We start from the raw sequence: 25,465 nt of genomic DNA, 5'->3' as shown, positions 1-25,465 counted from the left end.
CCCCCCGTTTGGTTGTATGTAATATAAAAAGTATTCTTAGGAAGAGATGAAGAACACTACGCCGGACAGCGAGCGTGGACCCAATGGGACGCAAAGCATGAACGCATGGATGTCTATTTTTTCAGGAGATTGCTCCATTGGAACGACACAAACTACCAGACCTTCCTTATTACATTTGCAGTACAAAATTGATATATATTAACTTTGGTTACGTACCAAACGATGCACACTTGGGAAAATGCTATTTTTCAAAAGGGAGTATGCTTGTTTCACCTTAACTTGAAGAGACTTTTTGCCGTTACGTGCGACTCCATTGCCTCACTGCAGACAGAGAATTTAAAAATGACGTTAAAGCATCAGGTATTGTTTTCTATAAGCAATCATATATCTCAATGGTTTCACCACACATCAAGCCAAAATACTGTTGCCAATATTAGCATGTGCATTAGATGTCATTTACGTGAGTGTGCCATGGTTTTTGTGACATTCTTTCGTCTGTGTTCAGAGCAGATGGTGTGTTGGGCGTCTGTTTGTTTTGGATTCAAAGGATCATGCTGCTGTTATTGATACTTCCTCTTCATACAGAATCTGATCTGGCCACAAAAGCTTTAATGTCACCCCTTGCCTTTTTCACAACGAGAGTTAAGTAGTTCTAAAGGAAAAGCTGCCATTTCCCCAACATTATTGGTTGTTTATGTATTTTCCCCCCATTGACATTCAATACTCAAATCAACGTCCACCAGCTCCTCTTCACATTGACCATTTTTCGCCAGTATTCAATAATCACATGGGGATAACTGTATTGTAAAATAGCCAGCGATACCAGTGTCTTTATTTACAGGGACGTTAACGGACCAGAATGCATTGCTGGCAATATATATACAGTAACACAGGGGTAATTGAGCAAGTTGATACTCCTTAAAGAGACAGATTTTTAAATGAATGCAGCAGATACTTAGATATCGTGGATTTTAGTGGCCCAGAATGTTTCGAGCTCCAAAGCCTTTGGTCCCACACCTCCGGTGATGCAACTCTGTGGCGTCTCTCAGTAAACCTTTAGGAGGGGAGGCTTCAAGTCCGAGCTGACACAACCCTGGTAACGTCATGACGACATCATCAGGGTCATATTTTCATACCTTGAACAGCTCCTTCCAGTAGGGACGCACATCGCTGCCACGGCAGGAAAATGAAAACGGATCCGCGTCACGTATTGATGTGAAAAGTTATTTCGTGAAACCTTTACGTCATAACGTGACACTGACCAGTTTTCTGTAGGAGATCCGTTCTGTATCATACGCCTGCTTACACAGGTCGAGTTAACCCTGATGAATCTGTGTCCTAGAAGTGATGTTTCTCTAAAACTAAACTGCAGCAGCCAATATGTTTTCCACCAAACCATATCACAAATCTGAGTTATACAGTAAGAACATGACCATGAGGACCTCAAGGTACAGTATTATTATTATTATATTATATTATTACACCGTTTGGTCACTCAGGGTACTTGGTTAGGGAAAGATTGTGGTCTGGTTTCTACACAGACAAAGTCCACAGCGACTTCAGACCCAACATGTTTGTTCACATTACCCTGAACCGAGCCGCAGACCCCCCCCGGGTGTCAACTGGCCTCTGGTGTGAGAGCCATCCACCCCAACCCCTCAGAGCACCACCTGACACCTCCGCTGAATAAATGTAACACTTCATTCATTCAGAAAATATGTTATGCCTGTCACGATAACCCAGCCAGCGAATTGTGTTTCCTACAAAAACATATGTCCTGCTGCAGTTACGTTGTCCTTCTAGGAGACAGGGTTGTCTGAGCAGTGGACGAGTAGACTGAGCATCACCATGGGACGCTGAAGCTGAAGCATTGTGGGACGTCCTGGCCTTGTACTTAGCAGTGACAAACACACACATGTGCAGACAAAGAGTCCGATGGCACAAAAACGGTGTAAATTCCTCGTCTTACCTGCAGCTACCAAAGTGCAATTAAATTTCTCCGGCTGACTTTTACAAGCAGTGTAAATCCTAATTCAAAGAAGACGCATTAACATCCTTTCCCGCGTAGTGCGCGATGCAGGCCTGCAGCAGCTGAGCCTCAGTCGGATCTAACCAGGCAGCGCCGAGGGCACGACTGTTTACTGAGACGGGGTGGGAAGCGTGCAGATCCAAGCTGACAACTTTTGGGGCTCGGGTGCACTTTAGGGAGCCATTAGGGAAGCAACCTGATAAACACATCACTTCCACGAGCGGAAGTGGTGAGCGTGAGTTAATGTGAAGGGACAGCGGACGACCACAGGTAAGAAAAAAACTTAATAACATCAGTATGGTCCTTTTGGTGTCTGTAAAATACCAGGAGAAGGAAGGAGAAAAAAAAGGATTTGTGTCTGTTTGAAAGACCTGATAAGTGCATGAACTCTGTGCGGTGAATGAGGAAGTAATTTAAAAAAATATAACCTTATGAATATTTGATGGCAAATAGTCTTAGCGAATGATTTACAACATACAGTGAGCCGTTTCTTTTGCCAAAGTCCAGCAGTTCTGTGAAGGGACACACTTTAAGTTGCCTGCTGTCCAATTTTCCATTCAAAGAAAGAACGTTCAATAATGTTTGTTCTCAGGTTTGAACTAATAACAGTTTTGGTTTTTTTCCTCTTTTCTTTCGTCGTTTCCTTCCGAATGCGAACGCGATCCCAGGAGTGCGAGTGCACCGGCCAGACAATACAATGTACATATCGAGTCCTCCATTTTTCAAAATAGTAGGGAGTTTTTATCTGAGAAATGCAGCTGAGATGCATCATCTCGCCGAGAAGAAGTGCTTGTGGCCGACGAAGACGCCACAGGGCTTGCAAATTGTCTCATGCAATTCTGGATATATTTATGTTGATTATAGGCCTGTTTTAAAGCCCGAGACGCCGTTTTCTGTCACAGCTGGCGCAGCGTTAGCTGCCAAATATGTTCCCTACCCGCCTAACATGATTTGTAAATGCATTTTTAGCTGTTAATGTATATTGAAATATATATATTGTTTGTAAAGACTGGAGCGAAAGGTGAGCTTTTTTTTTGATGTCAGCACGGGGCTGGGGGCTATTTCTTTGATCCCTCTGCAAGTTCCGCTCTTCAGAATCAATCAATATTTCTGGAAAGCGGCGGTTCCTACGCGAGGCGTCTGGACTTTGACTTTCAAGAAGCATTACCCTTCAGTATTCTTCGCAGCTTAGTGTCTAACAGGCCTTTTTTTTTTTTTAATTTCCCGCGTAGCTGAGCATGCCTCACAAGTGGAATGCCACCCTGTTTGGGCAAATGGTAAAATGCCACGGATCCCAGTCAGCCGTGACGAGCGTAACCAGGCGTGGCGTCCGAGATAAGCCCTCGAGAGCATTGTTTCATTATTGGAACTACACAGGCTTATCGGAACTATCCTGTACAATATGTTTATAACAACCTTTGGAATAAAAAATGGCCTTTTCATGGCTGAGATGCATACAGTATGTATTTTTACACATTAGCATATGTGCCTTGAAGAGACAGCGGTGAGTGTTTCTGTCGGAGTGGGCACATTCGAACATCACGGCTGCGGAGCTGCTTGTGCGTTAGCCGACCCATCAGAGGCGTCCGGAGTTCGGAGGGCAGATTTTTTTTTGGAACGTATAGACAGATCTAAGTCCTGACAAACACGTCCATGGTCAAAAGACGAAATGAAAAAGCGACATCTGAGCTACCTTCCGGAACCGAGTGCACGCACCCAGTGCCCCCAAAGCAGATTGAAATCACTTCCTGACACGATGACGTCTCACCCTATAATGACTCCTCATAAGTTGTGGCCGTCCTTCCGATTGGTGGGAATAGTATTGAGCTCATAGGAGGCAACTGCTGAGATCTGGGAATGTGGAAAAATTGCTCAAATAAAGTCAGATGGTGTAAGGTAAATCAGCTAGGTTCATCATAGAAGTATGTGGCTGGAAATACTCTGTCAAAACCAGGCACACCTATACATTTCTGGTTCTGGCAAAACAAATTGTGTATTAATCTGAATTGATTACGTAGAATAGTCCCCAAAAATGTTTCTTTTAACTCTTGCTTGAGTAACCTTGCACTAAAAAGCAACAGTGCCCATCTGTCCCTGGCCCGTAAACCAGTTTTTAAAGCGACGCTACTGAATTGTTATTGGACATATTACCATCTTATTGAGTTCACATTTGCCATTTTATTCAGAGTTGTTGCTTATCTGGAGACCTGACGGCGCAAAGTGAAATTTCACACCTCCTGTTGTCTCTGTTTTGGTCCTCAGTCCAACCCCTGAGAAAGAAACGTCTGGCTCCTCGGTGTAGCCGCTTCCCCGTGCTCGCCAGCTTCCCCTTTATTTCCGTCCATCTGCTGTTTGCAGGTGGCAGACGGAAAGTTTTTCACAGCTTTTTCTTTCCTTTTTTTTTTTGCCTGCTGCATCTGGAAACTATGATGTTGCGAGTGGGCCAGGAGGCCGAGACGAGGATTCGATAGGCACAAAAAAACAAAAAAAAACACCAGGAGCGGAACTGCACGTTCCACATGTTCATACGAGCCATCGTTTACCTAAAAACATCGACATGTGCGGCTTTTTAAGATTCATATCTTGGGTAGGAACAGAGGGGCTGACGGTCGCCAACAATAGTGCATCCTCGGTTTTGTTCTTTTCAAAGGATTTTATTAAAACATGTGAAATACAAGGGTATAACCCTGGCCCCCATCCTCTGAACAAAACCGCCGCACTGTAAAAGTTATTTGAACAAGAGCCGGAAGTGGTAAAATGATCTTAATTAAATTAAAAAACCTCTTTGAGTTGTGTTGTTCCCAGGTCTCAGCGGTCCCCTCGGTCAATACCTAATCATCATAAGTGACGGCCAAGAGTATGAAGGTGAAACTCAAGTTGTAATGAACCAAAATCCTCCTTCAAACACTTCCAGTGCTGATCGGGGTTGAGAAGATATCTACCTATGAGCAAGTGTCGCCGATGGCTATCAGTCGTTTGCCTTCCGCTCACCTCACAGTCAAACTCTACCGAGCAACATTTTGGGGGAATGTATTATCAGCCATTATGGATCGTCTGCCGAAAAAAAAACGGACTCATCCGCTCTCCCTTGAGCTGCAGGTCAGATCGTTTTTGGAAATTTTCACAAGCCCCCCCTCCCACATGTGCACACGTCACCCAGACTTGTCTGCCATCGTTGCCACGCGTCGTACTGATGGTCCTCTATGAATGTTACTCTATGGCACAGGCGGCGCAGGGAAAGACACACACACACACACACACACATACACACACACACACACACACACACCATCGCCCTCAACAGACAGACAGAGGGACATTTTGTTTTCTCTTGTGTTTCCCCGATGTGTGGCCTCACGCAACACAAAGGTGAACGGTATTCTGATGGTTTGGTTATTGGCTGGTCATTGGTGTCTCACACACACACACACACACACACACACACACAGTGGCCGTGCTTGGCTTCCAGGCGTCATTTACTGCATGTGGCAGTATGCGCAGGCCATTTCTCTGTCGACAGCGCCAAGTTTTCCTATGACAGGGACAAGTAGACACAAGTTGCACTACTATCTGTGTCGTCCAATATAACAGAAAGCCCGTGTTCCACAACTTTTTTTTGAAATATCCTTTTGCAATATATATAGGTTCTTCTGTCGGTCCGACGAACAAATAATACCGCGTACCATATTCCTCGCAGGAGATCGTATCCCATCTCGTCGGCCCCCACGTATGGGTTGACGGTTGCGTCCAACCCACCTGACGTCTTCTGTCACAGTTTTGAAAGTGATGTCTGTACAGTACACTCTGCTCCGGCTCCCCTCTCTCCTCCACACGCAGAGAAGAGACTGTTAGGACTTGGTCCAAGTGAAATGAACATTTAACATTTGTATGTTTCCTTTTTTTTTTTTATGATCTTTTTTGTTTGTTTTGTTTTGGGTTTTGTTTCGGTGCGTGTGGTGTGCATGATTTGGTGTGGATGACTCACTGGGTGACACGGCCTGCGTGAAGCCATGACGCACTGGAATAAAAATTGATGAGCCTCCTTCTGAATCAGCTCCGTCTGCTTGTGCCTTCCTGTATCTGTGGCCGCTCCGCCGCTGAGAGAATCCATTCACTGCACAAACTAACAGTTATATTATTTCGTATTCATAATAACTGATTCAAGATCACCTTGGCTCTTATTCATGCACCGTGATGATTTGATTAAAAGTACCTCATGGGAATATTATTTTTACAAATGTAAAAATTTTGTCGAGTTTTTCCGGCTGTTTGGACTAGCGTGGAATTTTTAACATTTCAAGCCAGAGGAGCCCGACCTTCATGAGCATCTGCTGAGATACACAAAGACACAGTGTGAGGCGAAATCTAAGTATTCAGACGTTCGGGCGAGGATCAGTCTTGGCTGCAAGGAAAAACGGAGATGATCTTATTCAGACTCCGTCACTATGCCTCTGTTGCTGTTCAACTTTTACTATATTTCCAAAAGTCTGAGTGTCAAAATGTTTTTGGGGAATATGTTTATTTGCTTTTTTTTTCGCAGAGAGTAAGATGACAAGAGAGATTCTGCTCTTCCGCTCCGTGGTGGAATGGTGAATAACTAACGTTTGTTTGAAGGTAAAATATCTGCTTTCCAAAATTTCGTAACCATCATTACGAAAATTACACACACCCTGTGTCTTTCATCGTACAAAGAAACCAAAGAGCATTACGTTATGGAAAGAAATTGAGATTTTATGAGTTTCCATTCAGTATGGCCCCAAAAACATGGTATCAGTCTTCTCATGCAGCATCACACGTATGGCCATCAGTGAGTAAAAGAGCTCAAGAAAATGTTTCACATTTCATTTACACACACTTGTAACTATACATCTTGGTATGAATATAGTGTCACTGTGGATACAACACAGAAATATTAGATCAGTCTGCAAAGAGACCAGAGACAGAGCAGCCTTTTGGCCACAAACTGCTGTCCAGTCGCCTTGCTCTTCTCTCTGAGCGGGCTTGGCGGTGCAGCTGGGTGTTCAGTAGGTGGGAGAATGAGTAAGGCAACATCCCCCCTTTTTATCCCTTCCCACACTGCACTAATTATACTGTCAGCCGCGGACGTCAGGCCACGCAGAGGACGACACAATAAGAGCAGTGGCGGAGGGGCGTCGAGGGGCCCTCTCCTGGCGTCAGGCCTGTAATTTTGCATCTCAAATGATCATGTAAGCGGAGCCAAGTTGTTCTGCAAGTGGAACCATCTCCGTCTCTCTTTTTTTGGGGGGGGGGAGGCGAGAGAACGAGACAACGGAGTGCAGCAGATTCTCAGCAGTGATTGAGTCCGTCTGCCAGATGAGAGATGGATTGACTGTAGGAGGCGCCGCTGCACGCTCACACGACTCTCATCCATCGCAGGGGAAACTCTGCGACAGTCTGCCTCTAAGTACAATAAATGAGGCCGACGCGGGAGCGATGGAGCCCAAATTTAAAACAAGCTGCTGTCTGAAAGCGATTAAAATCTGCAAATATTCCTGCAGGCAGCACACACACAGACACACACCAAACACACACACACACACACACACACACACTAGCCTCTCTGAAGAGCTCAGAATAGAGTTTGATCAAAGTTTATCTCCAGTGAACGTAAACAATGTTAAGAATATCTGGAGGATACTTACAGTACAGCACCTGTATCCTCCATCCTGTACTCAGTGGCTTCCCAGGTTTCAGAGTGGAGTTGTGATATATAAAGGCCTTTTACCTCAAATTAATCTCATCAGTGCACTTCATGAAACAATGATAATTACACCATCAACAACGTTGTCCACTTCCGCTGCATCCTGTGTAGGCGAAAACGATCGGTTTGAAATGATTGCATTTTAAATGCAGAGGCACTCTTCTGGTACACAACAGGAGCCGCAGCAGTTTTCATTTGTCATTTAGTATAAAGGAGCAATTCAATACCGAGTCACATGCTGGAAACTGATGCTGCCAACATTTTTTTTTAGCTCATTCACATGAGATAAAGTAGATGCATCCTTCATCGTATCAAAAACAGATTCTGCTTCTCGAAATCAAGTCAAAGTCATATGTAGAGATTTATGTAGAGAGGCCTGAAGAGAAAAATAATAATAATGTTGGGGCATCTTGCCACCCACTGACATAAACCTTTTCTTAACACTGATTATTATATATTTCATTCTAAAATATTTAGGATATTTCACAATATGTGATGACATGTTGTGAAATAAGTGTGGGGGGGGGGGGGGGGGGGGGGGGGTGGAGCTCCGTTTAAAAGAGAAGTTAAGTTATGTAAATAAAGTAGTAATAAATTAAGTAATAATAACATTGCTACAAAATACAAAATAATATTGATAGCTAATCCCAGCTTCATATTAATATAGAATAATAGAATACATTTACAAAATAGAAAACAATAATAGATTGAATAGATAAATAGAACAATAATGAAAAAGAATACTCAGTATAAAGACATGAGAACGAATGAATATTTAATAACGGTGAAAAGCAAAAAGCTGGTTTGTTGAATGTGTAATAAAGTTTGATGAGTAAGCTCCACATGCCTTGACCCACACACGAATATTAAAATTTGAAGACAACTCGTACAAACTGTTTGGAAAAATTAATAAATAAATAAATAAATCAAATAAATCAAATGTAAAGGATTCAAGATGAAGCTGTACCGGGCTGCCCTCCACCAGCTCTTTAACCTGTGGCTGTGTTACACATGATGATAATGATGATGACGATGATGATGATGATGATGATGATGACGATGATGATAATGATGATGACGATGATGATGATGATGATGACGACGATGATGATGATGATGCCACAAACCTCCACGGTTGACGCTGATTATGCAAAGGAGGACTCTGGCACCATCTAGTGGCCGGTTGAGGAACAGAAATTCCTCTTGTTCCCCTTTTAACTTCTTCCATCATCATTCGAGCAGCAGCTCACCACTCGTTGATGGAGAGTCCCCCCTGAGGAGAGTGAAAACACTCCCTCGTCAACAAGGCCCTGGCCGTGAGCGGGCGTATTGGCCTGCAAACTAAGCGGGGGATCATTGGAGATCACCCTGCTGCAGCATGACCCTAATCTGGTTAATTACACTAAGACTGCTAAGACCTGTTCCAACTACAGTGTCAGGCAGTGCACACCAACCATACTGTACACAACAACAGCAACAAGTTGTGCGACTGGAATCACTCCACAAGAAGATCAAGTGAGAGATGTTTGCCAAACCTGTGAGTACGGGACACTGTGCTGTCTCATCTCGTATATCTGTTGTCTGTATGTGTTGTTTCTGGTGATTGGCAGTGAAAGTGAAGGGGAACATCGACGTCTGAGGAGACCTGACATGTAAACATGCACGTCGTGCGTGTTTTTAAAGAGGACATTTCATCATCTGTAGTGGTGAAAGTAGTTTTATTCCACCTGTGCAAAGATCTGTGAGGAGGTGAGAAACATATGTGCACTGCTGGTTTATTATTAAAAGTGATTTTAGTAATAAATTCACCTTAAGTTGTTCTGCAATATTCTCCGCCAAGGTCCCTTAGAAAAGCTATTCTCAAACCTTTTTCCCTTGTTTGCTTGCTTCTTTTCCTTAGAGCCAAAATGATTATTTGGTTAATCGATTAGTTGATAAGCTTTTTTAAGCCTTGCATTTCCACCTTCCACTTTCCAGATAACAATATGATATTTTCCTTTATTATATATATGAGAATTACCTGAATATCTTTGGCCTTTGAGTGGGACATAAGCAAATTGAAGACATCACTGACGGGTTGATTGATCACAAATAACATGTAGATGATTCAGCAATAAGGAAATTTTGTTTGACTTTTGTCTCTCACATTCTTTCATTTAATATAAGGAAGTAAATCATAAGGGTCATAGGATTCTTACTAACAGCAGTTATAAATGCACATTTAGTCAGAACTAAATGTTCCTTTCATTACAGTCATTGAGTCAATTACGGACCAGAATGCTTTGCAGCTCTTTTCCTGAACGTTGATTTCGAACCTGGGAGCTGGATCCGTGTGACAAATTTGCTTTACCTGGCAACCCTGAAGTTTTCCTTATTAAAGACTCACCGTCAGAGCAGAGTCAGGACCAGGGGCCGGAGTTTTGGTGATGGAAAGTGCTACAGAAATTGTTTATGTCACGAAAAGTATTGCTCTTGTTATTAATCGGATAAGTGCTCAAGAGGGGATAGTAGAAGTAGAACAGGGAGCCACATTATCGTCGTAGTAATGAGACCCGAAATGAGTCACTGTTGTCTCTTTTGTTCAGGGGGCTCCCCGGCGAGAAGAAATGTCGACCATCCAAGTTAAAAATACCCTGTTGCATCTGAGTGGCCAAAATGTCCGGCTGACCGCTAAAAATGGCCCCGTCTCAAAGACACCTGGTCTCCATCTGTCAGTGCAACATGGAGAGGAGGCGGTGGGTCACCTCACTGCCTCCCCGGCGACCCGGGGGGGCACGGCGCAGTTGGAGCGGTCGCTGCTCAAGTCGCCCAGGCTCGACTCCGCGAGGGAGGCCGAGTACCGGCAGGCGAGGCGCCCCCTGAAACTCGCCCCGCTGGAGCTGCCCGAGGAAGTGAGGGAGGCTCAGAAGCAGAAACTTAAGTTTGTCCAGCCGGAGGCCAAACCGGCTTCCTGTAAGCTGGGTGTGACATCGAATGAGCCCCACGCAGGGAAGGTGAAGTCCTGCGTGAGGCAGACACCGCTGAAGGCTGTCGCGGACCCTTGCGCTTCCACTCAGCCACTCAAAGCCCCGCAGCAAAACAGACCCTCAAGGCCCCAGCTGACGCACCCCGGCCCCACGGAGCAGAATGGAGACAAGCATCTGGAGGGCGTGGTGTGTCGAGGTACCCCTGCTCCTCTGTGCAGCAAACCTGCCCCACCCCTGCCCTCGCCCCGGGGTAAACCTCAGGCCGCGCGTGGTGAGGAGGCCACACGCCCGAGCCTCGGCACCCTGCAGCCGGAGACGGGCGGGAGGCGACCGAGGCTGCGGAGAGCGCAGTGCCTGGAAGATGATCAGTGCAATTCACACACGTCCAAAGGGGGATTCTGTGCAAATGAAGGCAAGCTGGCCCAGGGTCCCCGAGGCACAGGGCAGCAGGGGGAGAGAGGGCAGCGGCACGCCGGCAAAGGCATCAAGGAGCCTCCTGCAGCCTCCTGGGAGTGCCGGAACATCGGGAAGAGTCATCAGGAGGTGTGCGCCCTGAGCCGGCCGTCGGCTGAAGGTGGAGGCAGCGAGCATGCACTTGACGGTGCAAAGCCGAGTGCTCCGAAACGGAGATCGAAAAGGAAAAAACCCTTGATCACACAGCGCAAAGACACAGTTCCTCCGTAGGCGTCTCCAACACCGATTCAGCTCTATTACTTTTGCTGATTTGCACTTGGCAACGTGTTGCCAATGATGCACGTGTGGCGGAGAGACCCGTCAGGAACAGTCACATGTCATTTTCTAAGCTGACCTATAGTCAACGAAAGAAGTATATGAATGATTCATGGACAAAATATTACAAACTGCTTTACAAAGAAGGGCCCAAATATCTCAGTTCTCCAAAACTGGTGTTGTTCTCAATAATTACAAACCACGACGCAAGTGTTTTGATTTCATTTCACTCGAAAGCAACTGATAAATGTTGATTGACAGTCAGCGTACATTGACCATATCTGCGAGAAAAAAAAATTGCTCACCAAGCCTCACCCCGGGCCCAGACTGGTTAATCGTGTCATTTCTTTCATTCGCTTCTTCTCCGACTAAGACTAATGACGAAATCGAGATTTCCATTATCTAGTTCCCCCAGCTGGGGACATTTCCTCAGGTTCTTCCATCTGCTAATTTATCAACACTTTCTTTGATTACCGAGATAGAATCAAGACATTTATAGTAGCGTTGCTCTGCTTGTCCCCTCCGGTTGAACACAATTTTAGGACAGAAGGAAATTCTCGTGCGCGCATTTCCTGTGCTGCTCTAATGCCAGCGCACTTCCACAGCATCAAGGTGCCTTTTTTATTTTAGTCTTTTAGTTTTAGTTGTTAAAAGGTTTTCTGGGCTACAGTCTGTTGAATACTTTGAGTTGTAACAACGTCTTGCCAGTAGACTTAAGAAGGTTTGTAACATTTTATCCCAATGATGGTATATTGGTACATGGTCATATTCAGATCTGCCTGTTTTTAGATCACTGATCCAGTGTTCGGCACCTTTTTGGTTTGTGGAGTTGAAGAAACTGCAGAAAGCCTGACATTGCCAATTGTATTCATTTTTTTGTCAAGGCTGTTTAGATCTTTATACACGTCTTCATTTGTACATATAATCCTCACTCAAAATGGCATATTATTAACTAATCAATAAAGTTTTTTGTTTTTTTCAAATGGATACAGATGCTAGTTAAATATTTATGGGGAACATCCTTTAGTCCAATTTAGAATTACGACACCAAACAATGCTTGGCTGGGTGAGCTATTTTATTCAAACAGCAGCAGTCTGTAATCTTGATTTTTTTTGGAACAATATTTTACTTCAAGTCCCCATATTTAGCAATTATGTGCAGTTCATTGTGAAAAGGTGTTTATTAATGTGTTTCGCAGTGACTAAAACTCCTACTGTTGTAATAATTAATGATAATATAGTCAAACACAGCTGTAATATTATAAAATATGTCTTTTGAGACTTTATATAGTTGTTGATAAAGAAAGTATTCTATAAGACCCTCAACTAATCGCTATATCTGCGCACAACTACAAGAGATGTTTTCAATGCTTGTATGCTGCTTATGAACACAAAATAAAGGGGGACTTCAAATGTTACAGATTTTTCTTGTCCGCGCCGAATGAAAAGCCTTGTACAGTACTGAGGTGTTTCTCTGAGGAGAAAGCAGCAGCGCAGCACACTTGCATGTTTTTGGCACAGAGACAAAATGATCTCGAGTTCATTAATGGTCGGCCTACCTTTCCCCTGTGCTCCCCTTGAAAAAAGAAAAAGAATAAAGAAGTGAACATTATTTCATGGAGAGGTATATTCTAGGGCTGCTCTAAGTTATGGACTGTCCCATCTCCACAAGCTATTCCCCAGATCAGAGTGCACACTCATTCAATTAAAGTGAATCTGCTGGCACAGAATATGAGTTCTTGGACGTTGGACGACTGCAACAGACGCGTGGTAATGGATCGGCACAAAAATGCCTCATGGTGAAAAAAAAATGTAAGTGGTACGATCGGTACTTTGGGGGTAAATGTGAGTTTGTTTTCTGATTATCCAGCAATCGATCGTTATACGATGATGACACAACTGTTTTACCTGCTGAGCATCTCTTTTTTATTTCTCTCAGGACATTTTTTCAATGTATAACTTCTAGAAACAAAAGCTGTAACCAAACCATTCACTCTCCTCTAATGGACCTGCCTTTTTTCCAATGTGGAACATGACCGACAGCTCTCAGCAGGAGTGCCGTTGAGTTTGGCGAGTTTTTGTGGTTGTTTGATGGACCTCTAATGTTCTGCATTTCTGCATGATGCTCAGAGTTCTTCATGAATCATCCCTTGATCTGTTTGTTCATCAGCCAAACAGACATAAGTGATATAAATCAGTCTAAAAGAATCTCTACATATTCTCATCATCTGTCTGGTTCATTCATCGATCTGTCATTCAGCCGACTCCAAACATTCGACTAATGATCGAGCGTTGACTGCATTTGGACTAAGAAGCTGGACACTCGGGGACCTGGACCCGGACTCGAGTTTTAGTGACTCGACACCGACTCAAGTTACATCACTTACTCGTGTCAATCAATCAGACTTCACACAGCGTCCTCGAGAGGCCCAACCTTTGACATTTCCGATTGTTCTCCCCAACATCTTTGAACAGACCTTGATGTTTAAAATCAGTGCTGTGTCCTCCCTTTGTCATTATTCTGCCCCGTTTATTTGTATAGGACTCTGGTTTATGTATTTAATTTCCCTTCCTCGTCTATCTGTTAACATTGTTTCTTCCAAGTGTGTCGTTGCTTAATGTTAATTTGCTTTCCTCGTGTCACGTCACTTCCTTTTCATGTGTCTTGTTTCTGTTCACTTGACTTGTTTCCTGTGTCCCTTGCCCCCTGTGATTGTCTGCACCTGTTCCTAACGTGTCTCACCTGTGTTCAATTGGCCCCGCCCACCTTGTGTCTATTTAGTCTCTGTGCTTCCTTCTGTCTTCGTCAGTTCGTCTGTGATTCTTTTTGTTTCGTTGCCCCAGTCTGGATTCCTGCCCTGTTTGCAACCTGTCTGTTCTGTCGAAGTTCATTGACGTCTCCTGTGCCTTGGCTCCCACGTTTGTTTTGTCTTATCTCTCCAGTGCTTTTGTTTTTTTGTACCGTTTGAGACTGCAAGTTTTGTTTTTTGTTTTCAATTTATTCAAATTATTATATTAACTGCATTTGCAGTCCAGTTCCTGCATCCACCTTAACACCCTTAAGCATGATGCATTGTTAAAAAATGATTAGGGGATATTAATAACCTTTTTTTCCCTCTAAGGTCCAACTCAAGAGAAAAATCCCCAAAGTTTTAGGAGTACAAGTCCACAGGCAACCTGCAAACTGCTGTGAATTAGCCATTTGCAATGACTGTGTTGGTGCTGGTGCAGTCGGTTTTATACTAATGTGTAAAAATGATGTGGCTGCTAGTTGTGGTGAAAAAATCCTACTTTACATATCTGCTTAAACACAAATACACGCGTTGATATCGTGGAGATATTCTGAACAAGAGAGCGTCTCTCTGACGTGGGAGGGTCGAAAGCTGGCTGTCCGTCGGATGACAGACGAGCCTTCTCCGGCGCGGCGCCGTGCCCGCGGCCTCTCGCTCGCCCTGCATGCCGGGCCACCTCTTTGGCCCTCTCACATAAGGCGACAGACGGTTCCTTCAGACTGACACCATCGCTCACAACGTGCATCTGCTCCGAATCATCAGCCCACTTCCCTTCCCATACATAGCCCCGGCCCCTGCGCTCACTTTCCTTGGCTACAAAGGCACCGCGAACAAGCCCTGGATGTAATGGCTACCTTGTCTGTTGTCCATGACGTTCAAATGTTTACACTGTGTTCCAGGGTTTTTTTGGTGCCTTGACAGCTCCGCGGCAGATCCGGGTGGATTTTCCCAAATGTGGCGGCGGCGGCGGCTGGATAGGAGCATTTGGAAGGGGAAACCTCAGCCGAGAGCCGCCTACATGAGACTATGTGATGCGGGGGGGGACTTTAGAGGAGAGACGGAGAAACGTCTGCCAGGCAGGATGTCTGACACAGTCAGAGACAGAGCTGCTGTGTTTCACTGCAGCCTCCGTGCATGAGCACACATGATAAGGACATCAGCGTACACTGAATGTGAATCACGCTCATTGCACATATATCAAACTAAAGCACACGGAGATGTGCAAGTCAGCGAAGGGACTGAGCTTTCTATCAGCGGGGACAGGATGGGAAGTGGGAAAAAAAAGAAGAAAAGAAGCAAGGAGAAATATGAAAAAAGTAAGTAAAGTTTAACAAAGGAGATCATGTGAAATACTTTCATCCTGTATGAGGAAATGGGGATTTAGCGATAGGGAAACGGTTAAAAGTCATAGTTCAAGAACACATAAAAGTCACAAAGAAATTATGGACACTTTTTATGATTTAACTCGGAGGATGTGAGATGTCTGTCACGATTGTAAACTTGTCATAACAGTTCGATCACAGAGCCCCACTGTTCAGTCGGTGCAGGCACAGACATTGAGCGCAAGCTGGAGTGTTCTGTAATCATTTCCCCCCCTCAAAAACTTAAATACAGCCTTTTCCTCCTAAGTGTGCGGCGGGCCGAAGCCGACGCGGGCCCGGCCCACCGCCGGGTCCCAGGGCGGCTCCACTGTGGCTGTCACAGTGGCAAAGGCCGGACAGTTGAGGCGGCCGCCGAGAAGCCGTGCCTTGTCTTTGAGGGCTGCACTTCAGATGGGCGCAGCCATAAAGGAGAGAGGGAGAGAGAGGGTGGGGGGAAAAAAAAGGACAAAAATATCCAGAAAGTTGGGTCTATAATTGGCTGCGCCTCTCAGCCTTTTTTTATGTGTGAGCACGGCCCGGCTGAGAACAGAAGAAGCCACCTCGCCCCCCCCCAGTGAAACCCAACCCTCTCCCCCGTCGCAGTTCCCTCCCACTCCGTCCACCCGTCCACAAGGTCGCAGAGTGCTCACCTCACCTCACTTTTTCCACAACACCGCACACTGGATTGTCACCCCGGATTACATGATAATCTCATCTTGATCTGCGGTGCCTGCAGGGGAGACACTTTGGATTATTATCACCCGGCAACGATGCTGCCCCGGTGCTGATTCAGGGTGTGAGAGCTGGAGGCAGAGAGAGACTGACACCTCCGGTAACGCTGACTCAGTGACAGGCCAGGTAAGAATGAGAAAAGAAAAGAAAAAAAAACGTCCTTCTGCCACTGCCTCAGAAAACTTCCTCTAAACTTTATTTAATGTTGGTTTTGAATTGTTTAGTTGTTCTGTATCCACATGCTGTTCAGATGCTCTATACAAGGAGGGGAAAAAAAAGTATTTCTCTTTTCTTCTTCTTGGGCTGCACATGAGAATTAAGAAGAAGAAGAGAAAAAAAAAAACATGTTCTGTTTTTTACATTCTGGAAATGATAAACGGGGTTCTTCTGTTATAGACATCTACACTGCAGTCCCAGGTCTGCCATTGAGAGAGGAAGTGGAAACGGGCCCGGTGATACAGACCCACAGTTTGTAAGGGACCTGGCCTCAGGTTCAGATGTTGACAGAGGCAAACCAGCTTGTTTCCAGCTTTTCCTTCGGACACTGCGACTGCTTGTAAAAGTGGAGATTCATTTGACCCGTACAGTGTACGTACATGTAATCAGAGATTAAAGGGAGACAAATTAGGGTATGTTTGACTTACTGCACGAAAAGTTGGGTAAAGAGGATTCCAAATCTTGTTCAGATGCTCTCATAGGGCAGCTGGATTTTTAATTTTCTTCTTTTGTTTTTAATGAAGTCTTTTTTACTTGCTGTGCTGAATATCTCAGACTTTTACACTAATGGAGGTGATTAGAGTGATTCAGCGAGCGTGCCCATTCTGCTCATTAATAGCTGCAGTGAAACCAAGTGGCAGAAATAGCCCATTGGGGAATCAGATAAGGAAATAAATAATGCACCCTCTATTTTACAGGCTGAATAGGCCAAGCCACAGTCAACGGGCTGCTGTTTTTGAAAATGTGTCCCTCTGCAGCATTTCCTGAAATTACTTTCTGTGTAAATCACTTTGTGTCATTCATCACTACTTTCTTTCAGGCCCAAAACTCCACTGACCTTTTGTCTGATCACAACAAGAGCAAAATATACTTTTAATACGGCAACTGTATCTTTAGAACTTGAAATAAACACAGTGTTTTCTGTGTCAGTTAAAATAGCACAGTGGACTATGACGTAGCTCTAATTTATTTATAATGATGTAATATGCCCCCAGTCAAAGCACTTTTTTGGTTAACCAAACCAACAGTTTTTTGCCAACAGTTAGATGAGTAGATTGATATCGCTCTCAATTTTTTTGGGTTGAACATGAGGCTGAAGTAAAAAAAATTTTTTTTACTACTGTTGATTCAGAAGAAACATCTGCACAGAAAGGTGGTTAACAGTGGTAAATAACTGTTCCGGACATGAAGGACTCGTATGATTGTTTTCCAAGCGATGCATAACTCAGACTTTCCTTAACCTCCCACGATGAACCCCCCCCCCCCCCCCCCCCCCCCGCGATGAAGCACTCTTCCAGTCGGGATGAGCCTATGTTATGGCTACAGTCACTTACACATCAGCCCTAAGGCCGGGCATCACAACCGCTGGTGTACAGTGTGTGCAAGAATAGATTTGTGTTTAAAACAACAGGTTTCTGTCAGTGCCACCCAGGCAAACCAGTCTAAATCCAACAAAGGAGGGCTGATATGTCTTTTACGAAATCCTGACACACTAGCTCCAAAAGACAACTACAGACACATGTGAGACAGCAAACTTTACAGAAATCCTGCAGTGCAACATCAAGAAACTGTACACTCCTGGTGTTGTTCTATAACTGGGTGGATACGGTCGAAAAAAAAAAAAGGTTTCGCAGCAAGGTCCAGCAATCTTTTTTGAGTCCAGCTCAGAGATGTGTATTTCAGACTTAGGCTTCAATTATCACGTCCTGAGAATAGAGAACATTTCCAAGTTTCCATAGAGTTAAATCCAAAGCAGAGACAACATAAATACTGGACGATTGGAGAAGTGAGATGGCTTGATCCCAGGTTTTTCTTACTGTAAAGGTGACAAGATGTGGCAACAACCAGGAAGTGCTTTATCCATTCTGGTTTTCCAGTTTGCAGAGAAATTATCACAAGTTGTTTTCATGTTTCAGTGATGTCAAGGTGCAAGAGACAGTTTGGCAAACATGATTTAGATGCTGAAATGTTTTTTTTTAAGTTCAGTGGTACATTTACCAACGCTGGCTTTAGCCTGGTGGACTGGTGGATTGTTGACATTTCCACTGACCTTTCCACAGACTGGACAGCTTGATGGTGGTAGTAAACTAAAGAAAACAGACCCAGACCCAGACCGAGGCCGAAATGGAATTACGACTTCGATTTCGGATCACCTTGGTCTTGGTCATCCTGGCCATGACCCTTTCCGGTGAAACAGTGGAAGCACAGAGGGCAGGTAAGACCAACATGAGTGGAGATCCAGACATACTGCATTGACTACTGTATGTGACTAGGGACTAAACTCTCTTGCGTCTACCTACTGCAGGGTGTAAAAATGTCCACTACGACTTGACCTTTATTCTGGATACCTCATCCAGTGTTGGAAAGGAGAACTTTGAGAAGATCAGACAATGGGTGGCCAACCTGGTGGAGTCTTTCGATGTGGCACCAGACAAGACGAGAGTGGCTGTCGTCCGCTACAGTGACAGACCCACCACTGAGTTCAACCTGGGGCGACACAGGACCCTGGAAGATGTGAAGCGTGCTGCCCGTAACATACGCTACCTGGGGGGGAATACGATGACAGGGGACGCTATTAGCTACACCACCGACAACATCTTCACGGAGCGGAGCGGAGCGAGGCCCGCGGCCAGACGAATCCAGCGGGTGGCCATCCTTCTCACCGATGGACGAAGCCAGGATTATGTTCTGGAGCCCTCTAAGGCGGCCGCCGAAGCCGGCATCAGGATGTTTGCCGTGGGCATCGGCGAGGCGCTCAAGGAAGAGCTGGAGGAGATCGCAGCCGAGCCAAAGAATGCCCACGTCTTCCACGTGACGGACTTCAATGCCATTGACAAGATCAGGGGCAGGCTGAGGAGGAGGCTGTGTGAGAGTAAGTCAGCCGCCAGGCTCAGTGCCAACACAACACTCACACTGAATGCCACATGGCCTCTTTTTGAAGACCTTTTGAAGTGCCTGCCTCATCCTGAACATACACTTAATCAAATTAGACTCTTATTTTAACCCCCCACCACAATACTGAGGAAAGACCCTAGCCACAAAACCCCACCCTAACCACAAAGAGCTGCTGCACTTGCACACTGTGTTATCATAGCATCTATTTGACTGAATGTAAGGCGTGTGAGGGGGTGTGCCTGCAAAAATTGGCTCGTAAATGACAGTTGTCTAACCAAGACATTTCTGTGGTGTAGTTGCTTCTTCTACTGCTGCTTTGGTGCAGAGGTTTTAGCACTGGAAAACCCTGCCTTGTGCTAACCTAAATGGTTTGTTCCCAAAGTGTGCTGAGAAAGTTTTTCAAAAAGGCCAGAACAGTTTAATGTTGTCCAGCAGCTGAAGAAGTGGCGGCGTATCTGCGAACAAGTGCTTTCATGGAGAAGGTGGATGCTTCACAGTCCAACGCTTGAAATTCCTGCCTAAATTTAGCCAGACGAGAAGGAAAGGATGCCATGAGTTTTGGCCGCAAACGGCAAATGCAAAAACGGAAATGACATGATTGCATGGTTTAGCATACTGATGAGAGCTTCGACAACCTCTCACTTCAATCTGGCTCTGAGTTGTCAGGACATAAGTACAGTAAAGGGAGAGATTTCCATTGCAGACGGTGTAGCTTCAGACTCTAAAATGCCTTTATTCTTTTTTGAGAGCATATCATCTTGTGGGGAGATATTGGTGCAAGGGCAGCATGGAGATTCATTTGAAAAGCTGCTGACCTTTGACCTTGCTCTTTGACTCTAGAGCTGTTCAAACTGCCAGCCAATAATGCAGGTTATAAATTATGAAACATTCCGTACAGCATGTTTGTAGAACTGACCAAAGGCTAAATTTACACCGAAAGCGAGGTCCAGTATTTTCTTTCCGTAATCTCTCAAATCACCACGAGTGAGTCTCTAAGTATATCAGTGGTCACAGCGCAACTGGCTCACTGAGCAAGTGAGTTATTTTCACCCCGAAAATTATAGATCTAATGTTTCAAGTGGGGCTAGTGCAGCCGCTCCAGCGTCCATGTTGAATGTTTTCACCTTTTAATCTGCACGTTTTAAAATAAGAAGTCTATTTATTCTGCCCTGCACTGATTCATTAACGCACGTGTGGGCTCACTAACTGTTAGATCACCAGCACTTGAGATCACCAGCTCTTTCTATCTATGCATTTTGGCCCTTTCATTATTTTAGGTCACTGACATTTGTTAAACTCCAAAGTCCAGGGTGAAGCTTTTCTCTGAAAAGCCGTTTTCAGTATTGTCGTGTAAGGCTGGGAGCGTTTGGCTTGCAACGTCATTGCTCTTAGTCTAACTGCTAATTACATTTTTTTTCAGGCTCACGATTGGCCATTGTGGCTTCACAGTTTGGAGTATCGCCGCCTGTTACTTTGCCATGTTCTTGTCAGTGCTTGACAGCTGTTTTTCATGTGGATGGAGATTCTTTTTCTTTTTTTAGGACGGAGGAGATATGCAGTTTTAAAAAATACCTGTGCACATTTGAGGGAGGCATAAGGTCACACACTCAACCTTACCTGACCCAAGTCAACTTTAATAACAAAATCCTTGTCCGACACCAAGAGTGCACTTGAAATAAGTGATCATTTGAGTTAAAAATGTGTCAATCTCTATCCAATTAGAATGATGGTAGTTAGATTTGTGTCTGTCAAGCTTCTGCTGATACCATGAACTCGTCTGAGACATTTATTTCAAAATGAAGGTTTTACACGGTCTCCATTTTAACTCTCAGCTGGATGTCTAAATTATAGTTTCAAGGCCGCAAGTACGTGGGAACTAGCTCCCCTATCTAGCATGCTAAGTCTCAGAGCTGTAACAACACTGTCTTTAAAAAGAAGGGTGACGCACTTCCATTCATTCACAGAACGGTAATTTTTGGTACAGCTGGGCTTTTACAAACAATATAAACCAACCATCCCGTCTGAGATCTCCCAGTATCAGTATTTTAAGACATAAGGAAGAAAAAAAACCCTCCTTTAATCTCACTGCTAAACAAACAGAAGTCAGAGACAAACAAGGACAGAGTGTACAACTGAAATTAAGAATAAACCATTGGAAACTGAGAGGAAACTTGTAGAATTACTTAGAATTAGAATCTTTCCCATTGGGCAAGAAAAGAAAAACGGGACACATCAACAGAGCTGTCCCCCATATAAACACCACCCAGGTTAAAAGCCTCTCTGACGTGATCATTTTTTCATTGCTGTGATTAATGAAAATTGAAGGCTTAACAGTGGATGTCTGGCAGTTGGGCTACTTGATCTATTGAGGAAGTTGTTGTGTGTCCCTGTGGTATTTTTGGCTGATATTTAGGACTGACAGCCAGGACACAAATGGCTGGGCTAATATTAGGTTTAATGAGAAGTTCCTCTGTGCAGGTTGATTACTAACTGATGGCCGGCTACTGATTTGTCGTTGATGCCTGATCCATCCATTGCCACACGCGATAGGCGTGGAGGTTTGATTCACAAGGAAGAAGCAGGTCATAGTGATTTGGCATGTCTCGCTGAAACTGGAATTCCATTTAGAGCGAATAAATTGACAGCGTTCTTTACTGGGGATGAGACATTGTGCTCTGTCGCACCCTCGCCATCTAATGTAGGTTTATACGTTTATTCTCACGTGAAAAAAAAAATCCTACCCAGAAGTTTTAAAAGGTCAGCTCAGCCATGTGTTGTTACACAAATATAAACACTCAGGTATTTTGAGGTTTATCTGCATGGTTCCTTGATATTGGCCTCTGAGATTTCTCGCAATAAAAGAGGTAATTGGGAGTTTGGTTTATGTGCCCTAACAACCTTCAAAAAATAATTACAAGTCTATAACTTGAGCAGCTGTGAGGCTTTACGGCAGCAGCTAAATGCTACCGCCAGCATGCTTAACGCGTGGAAACGTAGAATGCTAACAGGGCCGTTTAAAACATCTCATGATCAAATTATAGATTTGTTACGTGAAAGTGACAATATCGTACTCTTTAACATAGTAGGCCAATGTATAAGCTTGTGCGTTAGCTGCTCTGAGGCTGAACTTGGGGCCAGTACTGCTTTGAACTAAATGTCTGCATGATAGCATGCTGATGTGTAGGAGATGGAACATTTACCATGTTCACCGTCCTACTTTAGCATGTGCATAGCCTACAAGTATTTGCTTATTAGTACTAAACACAAAGAAGCCCACATCTGGAGTATTGAAGAAGATGCACAACACGAGGATGGATTCAGTAACTAATGTTTCCATCCTTAGAGCCACATTAGCCAGGTTAGAAATAAATCAAGAGAAATGTGTCTTTCCAGGAACTGCCTCCCTTTTACTCCAGAAAATCCACAGAACCTGGAATCCTTGGCCTGTACCTCGCTGTGAACTGTTTCCAGAGAGAGTATGTATCTCTGCTGGAAGCCAGACACTGAGGTCTGCGGAGGAAGGAAGACGTTTCCGGAACTTTTGCGTTAATTTCCGGCGCTCTGCGAGCCATAGTCAAAAAATGTCCCCACCTCCAGGGTTGAATGAATGTCAATGATCGCTATACCAATGTTTACACCTATTAAACTCGACAGGAACCATATCTGCTTTCTTAAGTAGTGAAGCTGGCATCTGGCATCTTGACACAAATAGAAAATATCCCTCCTGCCAATAACAACATAACCTGACTGGTGTTGCCTTTCTCACTGTCATCGCCATCACCGAAAATATGTGCGAGTGGAAACATAAAACTGTTACTGCTTCTTGGGCCATTGGATGTGTCCCCTACACCAGCAACCACCTCACCTCACCTCGCACTCACCCACCCACCCACGCACACTTCACTTCCCAGACATCACGCAGGAGCGATGGAGGGCAGTCCGTCTGGACTGGTGCACTTCAGATCGCATGTCAGTCCGGAGACTGTGTTTCAGTGAGATCACCACTTCCTCAAACAATCCTACTCTCTGCCCCCTATCCATCCGACTCCTCACAAAGTGTCACAACGACTGCTTTTTTTGTAAGGAGTCAACAACACGTGACTAGATTTCCTGCAGGAAAATACCAATAGAGGTGTCCTCTACCTTGTGTTCCCATGCCATATTGTGATTAAACAGTGTGTGTGCCTAACTGAACAACTGTCCTTTCTCCTCAGATGTCCTGTGTCCAAACATGAAGGTTCAACCTGATCGCTTCAAGCCCAACAGCACCAGTTATGGTCTAGAGGAGGTTCCAGGTATGTGCAAACTGCTGCTTTCCTCACGGAAGTCAGCTCTTTATTTTTCAAAGCATTTCCTACACTCCCACTTTTTACATTTGTACTTTTCTTTTTATATGCAGAGATTTAGCCTTTAGTTGTCACTCACATGTTTGCCTGGATTTTTATCTGAAATGGTTTTATTCCTGACTTGGAACGCTGCTCTTCTGGCAATTTCACCCTGTCTTTTTTCGACATTGCAAAATCAATATATTTGCAAAAAAAAAATGCTGTCAGATTTGAATTACCCACTTTACATTACAACAAATCATTTTGGAAACCAAATGACTGAGCCTTTTTCGAAATATAGATGTGTTTTGTCTACAGTTGCAGGCAGCCACTGGCTGCCCTCCTTCCATTTGATATGAAAATAAATAGGTAGACCCTTCATACTTGTTTGAGTCATGCAATCCATCACACTGAAAGTCAAGTTGCTTTATATCTGTCAAAGTTAAATCAACATGCATTTAAAATGGGCAGCAACATATGAAGTAGGTGTGATTTTACAGAAAGGCATGATTTATAAAGTTCCATTCCTACAGTTTTTTTTTTAACTTGGGACCACTCGTGTGGGTTATGTGATACATCAGTATACACCATTTGCCCAGTATAAAAAGCTGCAGGATTTCCTTAACCCACCCACAGTAAGAGTGCACAAGGATACATAACGTCATCGTTTTGCAAAAATAACTTTCACGCCAAATACTGGTTAGACTATCACTGCAATAAAATAAGTTTTGCATGGTAGGGCATCACATTCTTACATAAACTACACCCTGTGTGTTCTTTTTTTTTTCTGTCGTGCAAAAAGTGGTACACGGTGGCATCCCATAGGATCCATGTGTTAATGCATGTGCTACGTGTTAACGAGTGTGGTGGCACTTATGGAGTGCTGCGTTGTTATGGGGTGCTGCGTTGGGGGTCGGTGGACCATCCAAAAAATCCATAACATTTTTACTGGCCTGATATTTCTTCAATAAGCGGCTGGGCCATTCCTTGTCCAGGGTTGAGTATACCCACTACAATAAACTGTGCCACACCTCTGCTTTGGACCAAGGACACCATTGCAATCGCAATATTGTGCAGTTCAATCAATAGAGACACAATATATAGTCGTAGCCCCCACTGTAAAGAAAGCTTGACACAATGTGTCAAATTTTCAAAAGCTGCACAAGTTAGTGACACCTTGTCAAAGTAGAAATAAATAAATTTTTAAACTTTGACAATGTAGAGGAGTGTGTGCTTCTGATCAGAGATGACAGCATGGTTTTCCCTCTGTCGAGACACATTAGCACATCCTCGCCACTGGCCTTTGGACCTTGGACGCTAGCTGTTTCTACATGCTTACAGTTATTATGTTATGACAAGGTAACCGGCTGCTGGTGATAGCTTTACATTTAATATACTGAGGTGAGTCGACCAATTGTCTCACCCGCTGTAACTCCCAGCAAGAAAGTAAATGCGTGTGTTTCTGAAAATGTCAAACTATTCCTCCAAGGAGGTCAAACTAGGAAAAGCACCGATATGGCTCTTAAACTGCAGCTGTGATTTTTCACGCTCTGTGTCGAAGGTTTCTCAGGAGTCTTGAATAGCGTTTATCCGAAAGGGGTCGGATGTTGTTGTAAGAGTGTCTTGTGGGGGATCGGACTTCCTGTCTGTCTCCCACCCACATCCATCACGCTGAGAGAAAAAACAGATGCACAGGCA

The 25,465-nt window shown here is 44.3% G+C and overlaps 2 protein-coding genes across 5 annotated transcripts in view; both read left to right on the top strand.

Moving 5' to 3' along the window:
* Positions 1 to 9,199: 9,199 nt before the first annotated feature.
* Positions 9,200 to 11,401, top strand: LOC118310467. The gene is made up of 2 exons (XM_035633421.2): positions 9,200 to 9,288; positions 10,337 to 11,401. Exons 1-2 carry the CDS (start codon positions 9,274 to 9,276, stop codon positions 11,399 to 11,401), a joined length of 1,080 nt encoding a protein of 359 aa, XP_035489314.2. The 5' UTR covers positions 9,200 to 9,273.
* Positions 11,402 to 16,017: 4,616 nt separating this feature from the next.
* The window catches only part of col22a1 (collagen, type XXII, alpha 1), a 46,437-nt gene continuing 36,989 nt past the window's right edge, over positions 16,018 to 25,465 (top strand). Inside the window, exons 1-5 of one of the 4 annotated variants that reach the window (XM_035635044.2) lie at positions 16,018 to 16,457; positions 16,728 to 16,919; positions 18,608 to 18,762; positions 18,853 to 19,419; positions 23,657 to 23,737. In XM_035635044.2, coding sequence (XP_035490937.2) covers positions 18,672 to 18,762; positions 18,853 to 19,419; positions 23,657 to 23,737 — 739 coding nt within the window. In that variant the 5' untranslated portion in view covers positions 16,018 to 16,457; positions 16,728 to 16,919; positions 18,608 to 18,671. The remainder of the gene's footprint in view (positions 16,458 to 16,727; positions 16,920 to 18,607; positions 18,763 to 18,852; positions 19,420 to 23,656; positions 23,738 to 25,465) is intronic. The other 3 variants (XM_035635043.2, XM_035635045.2, XM_035635046.2) reach the window with 3 other exon arrangements.

The sequence above is a fragment of the Scophthalmus maximus genome, chromosome 5 (genome assembly GCF_022379125.1).
Source record: "Scophthalmus maximus strain ysfricsl-2021 chromosome 5, ASM2237912v1, whole genome shotgun sequence".
In the NCBI taxonomy this organism is placed as follows: Eukaryota; Metazoa; Chordata; class Actinopteri; order Pleuronectiformes; family Scophthalmidae; genus Scophthalmus; species Scophthalmus maximus.
This window is presented reverse-complemented; position numbering and strand designations above follow the sequence as displayed.